This window comes from Python bivittatus, unplaced genomic scaffold (assembly GCF_059951505.1).
Source record: "Python bivittatus isolate LINGU-HERP-01145 unplaced genomic scaffold, Pbiv_v1 ctg000020_np1212, whole genome shotgun sequence".
Classification (NCBI taxonomy): Eukaryota; Metazoa; Chordata; class Lepidosauria; order Squamata; family Pythonidae; genus Python; species Python bivittatus.
Genome location: NW_028277030.1, coordinates 35,694,212 through 35,708,970, shown reverse-complemented (window position 1 = coordinate 35,708,970; position 14,759 = coordinate 35,694,212). Strand labels below are relative to the sequence as shown.

General features: G+C 40.7%; 2 protein-coding genes across 3 annotated transcripts in view; one reads left to right on the top strand and one right to left on the bottom strand.

The window, feature by feature from the left end:
- MCPH1 (microcephalin 1) overlaps nt 1–14,759 on the bottom strand; it is a 122,985-nt gene that overhangs the window by 32,366 nt on the left and 75,860 nt on the right. The window lies entirely within an intron of this gene.
- The window catches only part of ANGPT2 (angiopoietin 2), a 108,417-nt gene that overhangs the window by 51,717 nt on the left and 41,941 nt on the right, over nt 1–14,759 (top strand). The window contains exon 1 of one of the 2 annotated variants that reach the window (XM_007433960.4): nt 11,632–12,313. The exons of the other annotated variant lie outside the window; for it this stretch is intronic. Within the exon in view, the coding sequence (XP_007434022.1) occupies nt 12,023–12,313 (291 nt within the window). The 5' untranslated portion in view covers nt 11,632–12,022. Of the gene's footprint in view, nt 1–11,631; nt 12,314–14,759 lie in introns of those variants that run through there. 2 annotated transcript variants of the gene reach the window in all.

Here is a 14,759-nt window from a genome sequence, read left to right as displayed (position 1 = left end):
GCATTCCTGAAGTCTGCTACTCATTTACTTTATGAGTTTTCAGAGACAAGATATATTAGAAAAGGAGCAAGTGACAGCTATGTATGCATATAATATTGTAGATGAATAAGAAAGCTTCCATACAAATAATGATTATTGTGAGTAATTTAGATAATGAACTTTTCTTGGACGATGATTTCTGTTGATGAAGTTTCTTCACAGAGGAATAAGGAGGGGGGTGCTTGTGGAGATTCCAATCCTGCCTCACAATTGCAAATAATACTTATTTTATTAATTTAAAAGATTTGTAAAGTGCCCACCTTACGTATCATAACCTTGGGTGGCTTTCAGCAATAAAGCAATAAAAAGTATAAAAACCAGCATAAAAACTCCCTCCATCCCCAAAAGTAACACACCCCTCATGTCCAACAAACAACTTCCCTGGGCTTCAGCCACATATTACCTCAAAAGGTAAACTACCTTTCCCTTGTGGAAAAACCAGGTCTTCAGCGCTTTTCAAAAGGCCACAAGGGTAGGGGCCTGCCAGATCTCAGGGGAAGGGTGTTTCATAATGAAATTATGGATAATGACATTTTTTAAAAAGTACTTTAGGCATGCATAAAAGTCCTTCCTCCATTTTGCCCATGCTTAGGTAACAAAAACCAAGGTTAAAAACTGTAGATATGCAAAAACCATTATTGTATATTTTTAGGACCAGTCTCTTTATAGCAACTGCAAGCATGTGAACCCATGAATAACAAGGACTACTTGTAGTTTTACTGGAGTAATAAGTAGTCATACTTATTCTGGATGTTAAGCAAAACAACAGGGTCAATTATTGGGTGATTATGCGAACACTGCAGAAATCAAAATTATTTCCATGATACAAAGATAATTATGTGGGTTTATCAGTGGCATACTGACTCATAATAGTTTGGGAGGTTGAATCATAGGAGACTTCATAGCAATGTGGGAGAGGGAGAACATTTTACATGGAGACTATAGCAAAGAATTTATCTTTTGACCATACCATTCTCACCACATCAGCCTCCTGTGGTTAAACTAGCACAATCTATTCCAGGGTTATGTGGGAGATTTCAACCATTTTCCTTCCTTCAATCATTTAACAATGACACCAGTGAGAAAGGAGTATCTTCTGGACACTAAGAGGCCAACATTCAATTAGCCTAACACATTCACAGAGTATAGTTATTACCAGAAAAGTCAATATACTTGGCCAAGCAAAACATGGCAAACTATGCTTAATGTAGTATGTTGTCTAATTTAACATTCTTCTTTTTGGAAAAGAATTCTTATGATAAAATGATTAGGATATTTTTATGGAGAATAATGCTTCTTATACTAGAAAATAACTAAGAGTTGGCAATCTCTGGTCCATGATTCACATGTAGACCCTTAAAAACATCTGTGATGCCTCTGGAATCCCTCCCAATTGCAACCAATTGGCAGAAGAATCAATCAGTCACTGACTTTCAGCATTATGGACTATTAGAAAGCTTCTCTGACCCACCACAGGGCTCCCTGTAATTTTTAGAACAGGGGAATAGTAGGGAAGAGATGACATTTTCTGCTTGCTGCCTTGGTTTGGCTTCTTGCTTTGCTTGTCATGGGGTCTGATGTCCTTAGCAGTTTGGTGACTAATGTAGGCAGTGGCAGCACAAGATCTCTCTTAAAATCAGATCTCTCTAATTCTCTGAGAAATGTGAAAAAGTCTGGCATTTTAAGAAACTCCACTAGTTTCCACTAGCTCTAAAATTTGTGGACTTTTATTATGTCCTCCTTCCCTCACTGATGCACCCTACAGGCAATGGTATTGTGAGAGAGATGCAACTATGAGGGAGAGGGAGAGAGAGATATGCATAAGGCTTCAACACATATTATTCATCTTGATGTTGACTGGAATGTAATGAGAAATAACGCAATGCACAGTTCAGTGTGCTTTTGGTCAACTTTCTAGGAACATGCTTTACATACATATCCATCATCGTACTCCTTTTTGAGGTAAGCAGCAATGTGCAAAGTGCAGAAAAGGTGTCAGCAATATTCAACTGAAGAAATTAAATAAAAGAAAATGAAATCTAGCTAATTCTAGCTCAGCCAGCACCATTCAGTATACCTCACCATCCCTGTCTACCTTGCAGACCACCCTTGCTTCCATCACATTCATACACTGCTTCATGAATTGCCTCTTTGTTCTTTAAACTTTTCACCTTTCTTCTTATAAGCATCGCATCAATTCCTATCTTTCTTGGTCTTTCTGATCCTCTCAACCCATTTTCTTTCCTCATCACATATTTGCTTTGTGATTCAATCCTTATTAATTCTCTTTATATGACACATCACCTCAACGTATTTCTTTCCTACTGGTCATTCACTTTTGAATTCAATCCACATTCATTCAGTACTCCTTCATTACTGACCTTCTCTGTTCTTGTTTTACTACACACTTCTGAAGTATCTCTGCAATCAACTTAATTGTATGTTTCTCCTGCCATACCCAATTCTTACTTCCATATAACAAAATGGGCAGAAGCAAGTTCTTATAATCAGCCATTTTTTGCTTATTTGGAGAAACATTCATTCCATGCTGCAGACCACATAACACCCATTACCTTTTTACCAGCATTTGCACATCTAGCATTTGTACCTCCATTTCCCCATCATTAGTAAACATTCCACCAAGAAATATATCTATTTGCTCTAGTTTTCCCATCATTTATGTATAACTTATAATTGTTCACTCTATTTTCCTTTTAAAAAATACCTTGGTCTTTAATACATTAATTTGCAGATTCATACTCTTAATTGTATCATACAATCTATTTAATATTCACTGCAAATCATTCAGCTTCTAGGCCAACCATACAACTTAGTTTTGCATATGAAAGTACATGCACATTCACATCCCCAATGAACATACCTCTAATATTACAAGCATTCATTATGCATTTATCTATAAATACATGAAATAATTAAGGGATAGCACATATATTTTCCTTACTCCCTACTCAATTTTGAATCATTCATTAAGCATCCTATTTATTTTCATGCATGCTTTAATTCCATCCTATACCACACTTATTGTATTCAGCAACTAACCTTCATATTTGCACAAATGTTTCCATAATTCAAGCCTATTTACTTCATCATATGCTTTCTCAAGATCAAAAAAACAGGCAACATTTTTTTTCCCTTTCATTTATGCATGTCTCAATGACTTCTGAAGAGCAAAAAACTTTGTCTGCACACCCTGCTCTCTATAAAGATGCAGTGTGTGGCCCAGATTTTGCTCATTCATTCATTCATTCATTCATTCATTCATTCATTCATTCATTCATTCATTCATTCATTCATTCATTCATTCAATTTATATGCCACCCATCTCCCCCAGAGGGTGACTCTGGGTGGCTCACAAATAAAACCCCAAAACAGTTAAAAATATAAATGTCCACATTAATTTAGTTAAAATGTCGAAATTGTGATGGAATGGATTTATGAAGGCCAGGCTCAGGGAGATAAGCATTTTCTTAGCTCGCCGATGGAGCGTGGGAACTACAAGAGGATGAGACTGGCACCTCCCTGAGGAATTCACACTGTTGTGGCTGGCTGACTTGGGAGATGGGGTTTCAGTCTGGGAAGATTCTTGCTAGAGGTTGTAGCTAATAAACATAGCTGAACTGATTTTGCATTGTCTCTTGGAGATCCTTGGGCTAGGCCTGACATCAATCAATCACTGCTTGCAACAGCTACTTTTTGTGTGGTGGTTATAAATATAAAACAAAAAACAGTGTGAATTCCTCAGGGAGGTGCCAGCCTCATCCTCTTATAGTTCCCACACTCCATCAGCGAGCTAAGAAAATGCTTATCTCCCTGAGCCTGGCCTTCATAATTCCATTCCATCACAGAAATATATAAAAAGACCATATACATAAAAAAGACTAAAAACATTCAAGATGATGGGGTGTGTGTGTAGAATCAACTACCCCATGAGCCAATTCCAATGGTGCGAGCCCCCATCCGGCCCCCAGGCCATCTGACATAGCCAAGATTTCACACTGTTCCTGAAGGCCATGAGAGTGGGGGCACACCACACCTCAGGTGGTAAGTTGTTCCACAGAGCAGGGGCCACAGCAGAAAAGGCCCTCTTCCTAGACCCCACCAGTCAAAATTCCTTGACTGGTAGGGTCCGCAACATGCCCCTTCTGCTGGACCGAATGGGGCCGGCTGATATAATGGGGGTGAGACGGCTTCTCAGATAACCTGGTCCTGTGTCATGAAGGGCTTTAAAGAAAATAACCAACACCTTGAATTGGACCCGGAAGCAAACTGGCAACTAGTGCAGCTTGCATAACAGAGGTGTTATAATGTCACGGGGGCATTCAGAACTGTCCGCGCCACTGCATTTTCCACCAGCTGTAGCTTTCAGATACTTTCCAAAGGTAGCCCCATGTAGACCCCATTGCAGTAATCCAACCGGGAGGTGACCAGGGCATGAGCAAGCGTGCGGAGAGCCTCCTAATCCAGGAAGGGGTGTAACTGATGTACAACATGAAGTTGTGCAAAGGCCCTCCTAGCCACAACTGCCACCTGCTCTTTGAGCAGGAGTCGTGAGTCTAGGAGGACTCTCAGATTATGCACTGAGTCTGTCTGGGATAGTGCAACCCCGTCAAGAACCAAAGATGATAAACTCCTAGATCTTGAGGCTCCCTGTACCCACAGCCACTCCATCTTACCAGGGTTCAATTGAAGCCTGTTGTCCCCCATCCAGGCCCCTACAGCCTCCAGGCACTGTGAAAGGGTAGCCACTGCATCACTTAGGTCACCAGGGATGGAGATATATAGTTGAGTATCATCAGCATACTGATGATACCTCATCCCATGGTGCCAGATGATCTCACCCAATGGTTTCATGTAGATGTTAAATAGGAGTGGCAAGAGCACTGAACCCTGAGGCACCCCACAAAGTAGGGGCCGTGGGTTGGACCTCTCGCTCCCTATCAACACTGATTGGGTTCGGCCTTGGAGAAAGGAGCTGAACCAGCACAGAACTGTGCCACCCAGCCCCAGCTCCTGCAGCCAACCCAAAAGGATACCATGGTTGATGGTATCGAAAGCCGCCGAGAGGTCAAGAAGAGCAAGGATGTGTGCAGTACTCTCATCCTGGTTTTGCCAGATATCATCTAAAAGTGCGACCAATGCTGTTTCTGTCCCATTACCGGGCCTGAAATCTGACTGCTGGGATCCAGATAATCTGTTTCCTTCAGGATCTTCTGAAGCTGTCACACGACCACCTTTTCCACCACCTTTCCTAAAAAGGAAAGATGGGAAACTGGATGAAAATTGTCCAGAAGGGTGGCATCTAGCTATGGTTTCTTGAGGAGGGGGCGGACTAGGGCCTCCTTAAAAGGCTTTGGGAACACCCCCTCCTGCAAGCATGAATTGAACACTGCTAGTACCCACCCTAATGTCACCTCCCTGGTGGCTTTAACCAACCAGGACAGACAAGGATCTAAAATACAGGTAGCCGCACTAACAGCCCCGAGGACCCTCTCCACTTCCTCAGGCCCAACAGGATCAAATCGTTCCCAGATAACTGGGTAAGTCCACTTCCCAGGCATCTCCACTGGACCCGCTTCACAGTTGGTCTCCAACTGAGAACAGATTTGAGCGATTTTATCCGTCAAGTGTTCAGCAAATTCTTCTGCACGGTCCTGTAGGTAGTCCTCCGAGCTCTCCCTACCCAGGAGGGACCAGGTGACCCTAAACAGGGCTGCCGGGTGACACTCTGCAGATGCAATAAGAGCGGCGAAATAAAGACATTTCGCTGCCCTTATCACCATGAGGTAGGCTGTAATAGCGGTTCTAACCTGTGTTCAGTCAGACTCATCCTTAGTTTTCTGCCAGTGGTGCTCTAGACATCTCTTAGCCCTTTTCAGCACCCTTAACTCCTCCATAAACCACGGGGAGTGCTGGGGGCAATGAGCCAAGAATGGCCACACAGGCGCAATCCTGTCCAAGGCCCTGGCCACCTCCTTATTCCAGGCTGGTACAGAAGCAAAACTCCCAAATGATCCCGTGAGCCCATCCTCAGGAACAGGTTCTCACATACAGCAATTTGTGGAGCAGAGCCCCTGAAGGCCAACAGAGATTCCCGGATGACCACTGCCACACCCCCTACCCTACCCTGGGGTCTTGGCTGGTGCCAAACCCTAAACCTGGCTGGACACATTTCCGAAAGGGCAACACCCCCTTCTGGTGTCAGCCAGGTCTCGGTAATGCATGCCAGGTCAGCCTGCTCCTCCCCAATAAGGTCATGAATAAGGGTGGCCTTATTATTGACTAACTTGGCATTCATCGGCAGCAGCCGAAAGCCTGGGCCTCTGTAGGTCTGCTGACCAGGGTCTGGGCTTGAGCATAGAGGGCTGGAACATGCCACCGGTATAACACATCAGGGGCGTCTTCACCTGAAACGGTCTGCCCTCTGGCTCCCATCATAACATCCCATGCCTGCCATGCCATAAACCATTCAGACCAAGGGGGAGTATGGGGGGGGGGGAATGGGCCCCTGTGACACTTCAGCTATCTGCTGTCAGCGCCAATAGGGGCTTAGTCACCTCAACTTCCCCTTCCCTAACACACACCCTCTCTCAACTGGCCTCTCTCACTAGCTGGTGAGAAGAGGGCCACATCCACTCCTACCCTCTTGCCGCCTCACACCCAGGAAGAGGGTAGCACATTCATCAAGCATCCACACACCAACTCACCCGTGCACCCCACAACCACTCCAGTCCCCCCAGCCTCTTCTCTGGGGGTAAGGGGTAGCCCCGTTGCCACATTAGGGGGCTAGAGCCCAGACCCCCCAAGGTTCTAGTGTCTCTATGGGCTTCGGGTGTTGTGGTCCCTCAGGCTCTGGCTTCCAGCTCCACCGTTGCAATTGGATCTGCCTTGGCCTCGCCCCTGGTGCTCTCACTGCCACCGTGCTGCTGCGCCGCTCGTGCTTTCACCACCGGTGCTGCCACTGAAACTCACAGCATTGGGTGTGGGCCTTGGCTCCACAGCCATTCCCAGCCCAGCTGGACCAACTCTTGCCACCATTGTCGCCACTCTTGGGCCTGGGCATCGCTCCCGGCCTAGACGGTACAGACTCAGCAGCCACCACCAGCACTCTCCTGCCGCCAGTGCAGCTGTTGTCGTCCCTCTGGGTCCAAGTGCCGCCCACTGTACTTGTATTTCCATACTTCATCTATACTTCCGAGCACTTTCCTAGGCAGACTTAGTAAACTCTTACTAACCTAACAGTCTTGCTAACTTTCTGTTTTGCATGGAGAACAGTGATGACATTGTTTCAATTATACGGCATATGTGGTCTTCATATACATTAAACAAATCATAAAGCCACTGCATAAAGAAAACCACATCAAATCTTTTTACATTTCTCCAATTCATTTTTCAGGCATTCCCTCACTTAAGTTTTATCTCAAATCATTTCATCACTTTGATTTTTAATGCCATTCACTATGATGTAGCTCCTAAGTATCTACTCTGGTCTAGATAAAGCATCTGATATATCAGTATGGGAGAAGAAAAATGTCATTGAAAATTCAAAAGTACAGAGCATGGCACTGAGAAGGAACCATGCTGCTTTACAAGAGAAGGACCCCAAACAACGGGAAAGCAAAGATTTTTGTAGAAGTTGAGGACTACAAGGCAGGAAATCCTAGGGATCTGATTTGCTGGCCAGTTTTGGGGAACCTAAGCAGGTCCTTGTCCATGTACCTGGGTTATTTCTATTGTTAGGCAAAGAGGTGTGGAAGTCCCTTGTTAAGGAGATGGAATGTTGAGGTCATCAGGCTGTTTGAGGATGGAAGGTTGGGCTTTCTCTATGTTGCAATTCCCTTGTTAGGGGTGCACTGTGGGATGGTAAGTGAGGATTCTATTCTTTGGTTTAGATGGGATTGCAGGGGGCTTTGTCTGGGGGCAGGGAGGGTCAATTTACTGGAAAAATATGACACAATGCACAAGGATGGAAGTTAAAGCATAAATTCTAGATAATGTGAGAAAAACAAAGCCCACCCTTTTTAAAATCAATAATATCTTTGCTTTTGTCTATGTTTGCTTGCTTGATTATATTAAGACTTTTGAATATGTAGACCTTAACAAATTATGAATATAAATTGTGGATTTAAGTTTAGCCCTTAAAACCCCACTTACTGGACCACCTCATCTGCCTATTGAAGAATTGAAGAATTTGTATGATAACCAGGAAGAAACAGAACACTATATGGAACAACTAAATAGTTCAAAGTTGGGAAAAGTGTACCACTGTTGTATACAGGTAGTCCTCATTTAGTGACCACAATTGGGACTGTCAACTCGGTTGTTAAGCGAAGTGGTCACTAAGTGAAACTGTGACTATGCTTATGATCTTACTTCAGCTTTCCTTTGCTTCAGAAACCTGCAAAGGTCATAAATGCGAGGATTGGTCATAAAGTTACTTTTTAATCACTGTCATAACTGCAAACAGTCACTAACTCAGGCAGTCACTAAACGAGGTCTACCTGTATTGTCATCTTATTCATTTAACTTATACACAAAGTATTTTGTGAGAAATTCTGGATTAGAAGAAAAATAAATTGCAATTGACATTGCTGCGAGAAACATCCACAATCTCCACTACACTGATGATACTGCTTGGATAGTTGGAAGTCAGAAAGATAAAAAGAATCTCTTGCTGAAGATGAAAGAAGAGAGCAGAAATCCTACTGTTAATTATTTTAAAAATTTAGATTACATCAATAGGCAACACCAACCCAATATTTCAAGAAACTGAAGTAGTAACAAACTTTACCTTCCTAGGCTCAAAATTTAACAGCAATGCTGAATATAGCAATGAAACAAAGAGATATCTGCTACTTGAGAGAAAGACTATGACAGATCTAGCCAAAATAATAAAGTGCACATCACACTGACAACAAAGATGTGTCTTGTTGATGCCATGACTTTTCCTGGTGTAACATAGTTCATCAGAAAGACTGGTTAAAATTAATGCCTTTGAACTGTGGCACTGGAGAAACTTGTTGAGAATACATTGGAACACCAGAAGAGCAAATCATTCAATATTAGATAAAGTAAAACCAAACTGCTCACCAGAATGACTAAAAATGAAGCTAAATCTTAAATATTTTGGACATAATGCAAAGGCAAGATTCACTGTAGAAGAGCCTGGTGCTTAGAAAAATCAAAGGCAATAGAAACAGGTGGCTAGAGACTACCACTGATGACACAAGCATGAGTTTACAGGAACCCAAAGAAGCAGTTACTGACAGATTGCAAAATGGTGTCCATCATGTCATGAAAAGTAGAAGTGATTGAATAACTGAACAACAATGAATATAGTTAAATTTATGACTAGTAAAACAATGTTTTTAAAATATATTTCCCTGTAGTTTTCCACTGCAATTCAACTATTGGTTAAAAGAGAAGATAGCTTCAAACAACCCTTTATCAAATTGCGCAATTTTCTTGTATTTAGAACTTAAGTTGCTAACAAATATAGGAAGTGCTTATTTACAAGCATACCCAGCAATATGCTCAACAGTGGGCATCACTGAAAAAGAATTTGGTGCACGTGTGGAGAAGATGCCTGCATCTCTTCAGATTCAAAGGCATGGAAATATTGCTTCTCCCCTTCCTCCCATACCTATACCACAACCCTATCTTATTAACACTACAAATAGAAAATAGAAACTTTTGAACATTTCTGAAAGTATGTCATGGGCCACACCGGGGCTATATAACCCTCTCCCTCTCCCCATTCCAGATTGTGTTATTTTTGTTCAGGCTGAGAAAGAGTCCTAGAAATGTCTTTTATTATTTTTTGATTAGATGTTGTATGTTCAACGCTAACTCTAAGTATTATGATGTATGAAGTCAAGAGATATTGAAGTCTAAGGTGGAATACCTAATACTCTGAGGCATCCTTCCCCAACCTTGGTATCTTCAAAATATATTGATTTCAACTCCCAGAATTTTCAGCAATGATCATGCTGTCTGAGGAATTCTGGAAGTTAAAGCCTATACGTCTGAAGAGTAATCAAGATTTGGAAAGCCTGCCCTAAGACATTAGAGGTCATTGAAGATGACAATGGCAATGCTGGCAAAGAATTCTGGAAATTGTGCCCCAACACAGCTGGAGGACATCAAAGTGGGGAAGATGGTAAAGAAAAGGAAGTCTGGCTTTTATCTATATTTCTTTCACAACTTTTTACTAAAATTTGCAAACATGGGCGTGGAGGAAGCCAACCAATTATAATAGCTTCTACATAATTTTAATCCTTTTAGGGAGAAGTTTAGATGAAAATGAAATCTCTGTGTTTGTACATGCTGTCACACATAGAGACAGACATATGGCATGTTATAAATAATGTAATTTGTAATCCTTATGCAAATCTTTCCCTTCAGTTTTCTCTTTAGGGCAAAGAAAGAAGGGAGAAGAAAGGGGCAGAGGGGATGGGGGGATGAGGAAAGAAATCCTAAAGTGGCTCTTAGGTATCTGGGATATTTGGAGTGTAAGGTTTCTACATAAATAGGCTTTCATGAGTTGCCCTTTGGAGTAAAAAAAAAAAAAAAATACTTAGGCTGGGTGACTTTCTTTCCTCATGTCCTACAGAGGTGAAGGTGGAAAAAGGCAGCTGCCAGTTCAGGTATAATGGACTTTATTCTCTCCTTTCTCTTGCACACAGTGAGTGCATTCACACAAGACACATAGCTTGGTTACTAAATTCATCCATTTTTGAGGTTCATATTACATGCTAGGCTACAACAAAACTATCTCATACTAAACAAGCTTAGCATGTTGTATGAATGCTACTAATACATTTTTACCTAACCTAATTAAGTTTATTGTGTGAATATAGCCTCTGTGTCATTCTCCCATGTCTCTTGCAAATTTTAGTTTGCCAGAATATTGGAACTGGGCAAATAATAGTTTGCACCAAATCAGAATCAGGGATCCACTTCCAGTTACAAATGTCTCATTTGTGCAAACCATCATCTGCTGAATACAGAGGCCATGGCAAACTATGGTTTGTGCTAGCCAGAAAGTAAGGGTAGGAGGGATTGGAGGACACAGAGGGATAGACATATGAGTAGGTTTTAAATGTGATGTCTAAACAGGGCAAATGCATCTTAAGCATATGGTTTCTTTCTCCTCAAATTAATTCTCAGCATTCTACATACTGACCTCCTCAAAGCAGTAAGTGGTTTCCTAATATGTTAGGTTAAATATTCATTTAGTTCTCTCCCACAGCTAAAGCGAAGTCTGCTTTTGTTTGAAAGAAAGATTCCATTTACACAAAATGTTAAGGAAATCACACAGTGTGGATATGATGAAACTGAAAGGGATTGTTCCCATCTTCCCAACAAGAAAAGAATGTACTGTATGCGACTGCTTTTAAAGTATTAAAAACAATGGCTGCATTCTTACTGTAAAACACACACTACATAATAGAAGGTTATATTATGTCGCAGGGTCTATGAAAGATGTCACAGACCCTTAACTTAGGAAGTTTACACTGCTCTCGTAGCTGATCCCCTTTTCGCCCTAGACAGATTTCCTGCCACTCAGGACAGGAATAAAACAGCATGCTCTGAACCGTCATGCTGCCTTGCAAAGCAGTCCTCACCAGAAAGATAACGGATACACGCAGAGAGAGGAGTGTTTCTCGCTGCACATGCCTCCTGGGTTGTGCTATCAACCCATCTGAAGACAAGAACAGCTTGTGTATCTGTCTGTCTGAATGAAAAATGAAAACCCAACACCTGAAAATGGAGCACAGATCAAGCAGCAGCTGAGAAAAATCTGCCTGTGACAGTTTGTTTTCAGCCACGCTTGGGACACAGGAAGAAACTCTTTCGTCTGACTTGCACATGTCACTGCGGCACTGATCTGACTGTTCAAAGAGACTCTCAGCACCATCTGAAGCTTTGACAAAGTTCAGCTGGCTGATCTACAAAGGAGAAAATGAGGCTGCCTCTTTGTTATTTCTTGAGCTGCAATCTTGTTCTAATAGCAGGCTACAATTCCTTTCGGAAAAGCATTGAGACTCTAGGCAAGAAGCAATACCAAGTCCAGCACGGATTGTGCAGCTATACTTTCCTTCTGCCTGAGATGGACAATTGCCGGTCTTCCTCTACTACCTCCTACGTTTCTAATGCTGTGCAAAGAGATGCCCCGTTAGATTATGACGATTCCATTCAGAGGCTTCAGCTGCTTGAAAATATCCTCGAAAACAACACTCAATGGCTAATGAAGGTAAAACAAAAAAGTATCCTTTCTACTCTGTGCAGAGGCTCATGCTTAATAACACAGTCATGTGCTCTTCTTTTTATAGTTGAGTAGATTATATTTCAGGGCAAAGTATTCAGATATTCTTAGTAAACAATTTAGCTGCCAACCGTTAATAAAATTGCATGTTATTCACAGCCATCAGGAAAAAAAAGTAGAGCGAGGAGGCTTATTTCCAGAACCAGAGTCATTCATCAATAATATATTTTCAAATGTTATACTTTGCTTTTTAAAGAAAGCCCGCAAAGAAGCCATTTATGAATGAGGGGCCCTTTGTTTCTACTCATATTTTCAGGAGACTGTCTGCTGCACGTGTGGGCTTTGCAGACATTCATGCCTCTGAATTCTATCTGGCATCACACTTCCAGATACTCCGTTCCAGCAGAATTTAGTCCCAGTTAAATGAGATTAGGATTATATGCAGGTTACAGATGGAAAACCTACTAAGAGCTGTTTCATGCACTGAAAAATCAGCAAGCAACTCACACTCTGCAAATTACACTTACTGAAAGCACAGTACCTATACCTGTGTACCAGTTGTAAGGAACGAAAGCCAACTGGGTATATATGGCTAAACAGCAAGACATGTAACCTCTCTGTGACAAATTCTAAGCCTGTTTGTCATGGTCATAAAGATATGAATAGGTCTTCATTGACTATGTTGTGGAATAACAGGTCTATGAACTACAGAATATCTCTACCAACAAAGTTTTAATTCTTTTCCATGATTGACCAGTAACTTAAGTCTAGAGGAAAACACGTCCCTTTTCAAGGGATAATACTTGCTAAACGTTGGACTATATTCTTCTTCTTTGTAAAATAACATTGCAAAGAGAGAAATGATATCTGTTTTCTCAGACTGTTTTTTTTTTAATGCATAACTGGGTGAATGCAGGGAAACGTGAAGTATGCACAATAAAATAAATGTGAGAACAAGCTTCCTGCACAGAAGGAAACCTAACAAAAGCATGACTCTAATACTGATAACGTTTAAGTTTTACAGTGAGCTTTACATTAGGTAAGCACTAATGTCAACCTAAATAAAAACGTGTGGTCACATGATGCACCATGTGCTCTAAAAAAAATATGTCAGATTTATTCAGAACTAGATCCCAGTTAAGTGACATTCATTCTGCAGGAAGTTTGCTAAGAATTCTAGCTTTTACTAATTTACTATGTTCTTTTGTATGTTAAATAGAAATCCGTAGCTACATCATACAATACTGTAAAAGCATTGTGCAACATTTAATTTAATGTATTAATGTGTCTGTTTGAACTGCTCTTACACTGTGAGTAGCAATTCATAACTGCTGTAGTCAAGATGTATACACGAAGAGGTTTCTTATCAAAACAGCTGACTACTTCACATATAAAACCTGTGTGATTTGAAAATATAATTGAATGGTAACACTGATATTTAATATTTATTGTGTAATAATTAAACATTAGAGTGATTTGGAGTGTTTATCTAATAGAACCATTCTATATATATTTACTCAGGAGAAATCCCATTGAAATGAATAAGTTATATTCCAAGCAAGTGTGTATATAAATTGTATCCTAAGCTTAGGCATTTAGTGGAAATGGCAGACATCAGCACTGTTTAAGAATGCAGGCTAATGGACATTATTTTTATACTTAATTTTTAAATGCCAATGTTATTTTCAAAAAGAAAATGTGGGCTAACAACATAAATCCTGAAATATCTAGGAAATTCTGGATTACATTCAACATTCTCACAATATATTTCTCAGTTGAATAAAAATGGGATTAAAACTATTTGGATTTAACATTCATTATCTTTATTTTCTGCTTGTAAATCTCTCTGAAATTATTTATGGCCAGTAAACTTAGCAAAGTCATGAGAACTAGAGTCCTCTATTTGGAGAGCCACTTTTCCATTTTTGACATTCTGTTCTCACATTTCTTTAACATTGCCTTTCCCAATCTTCTAATCTCCAGGATGTTCATTTAAAATCAGCATTCCTATCCTGGAAAACCTGATGAATGTAGATTTGTTTCTGCTTTTATAAATATTAGTTTTGTGTTGGGAAAACAAACACTTTATATTACTGTCTACATTAAATTCTTTCTAGCATCAGTTATCTATAATGGTTTTGCTCATAATGTTGCCTGAATCATCAAATAACAGTGCACTTCCCATCTTGAATCAATCATCAAAAGGAAATGCTATGTTTCTGAATGGACAGTGAATTATCTGAATGGAAGAAATTGAATTCACTGTGCTTGCATTACAATAGAAAGCTGGACGATGTCAAAGTTACATCCTGGATACTAACAGAAAATTAACATTTCACAAGTTCCTAGAAAACTACAATTGGGTACTGATGTCCTTACAGTTAAAATGAGATTACTCTTTTAAACTCTTGCCTAAAAATACTAATATTTCTGA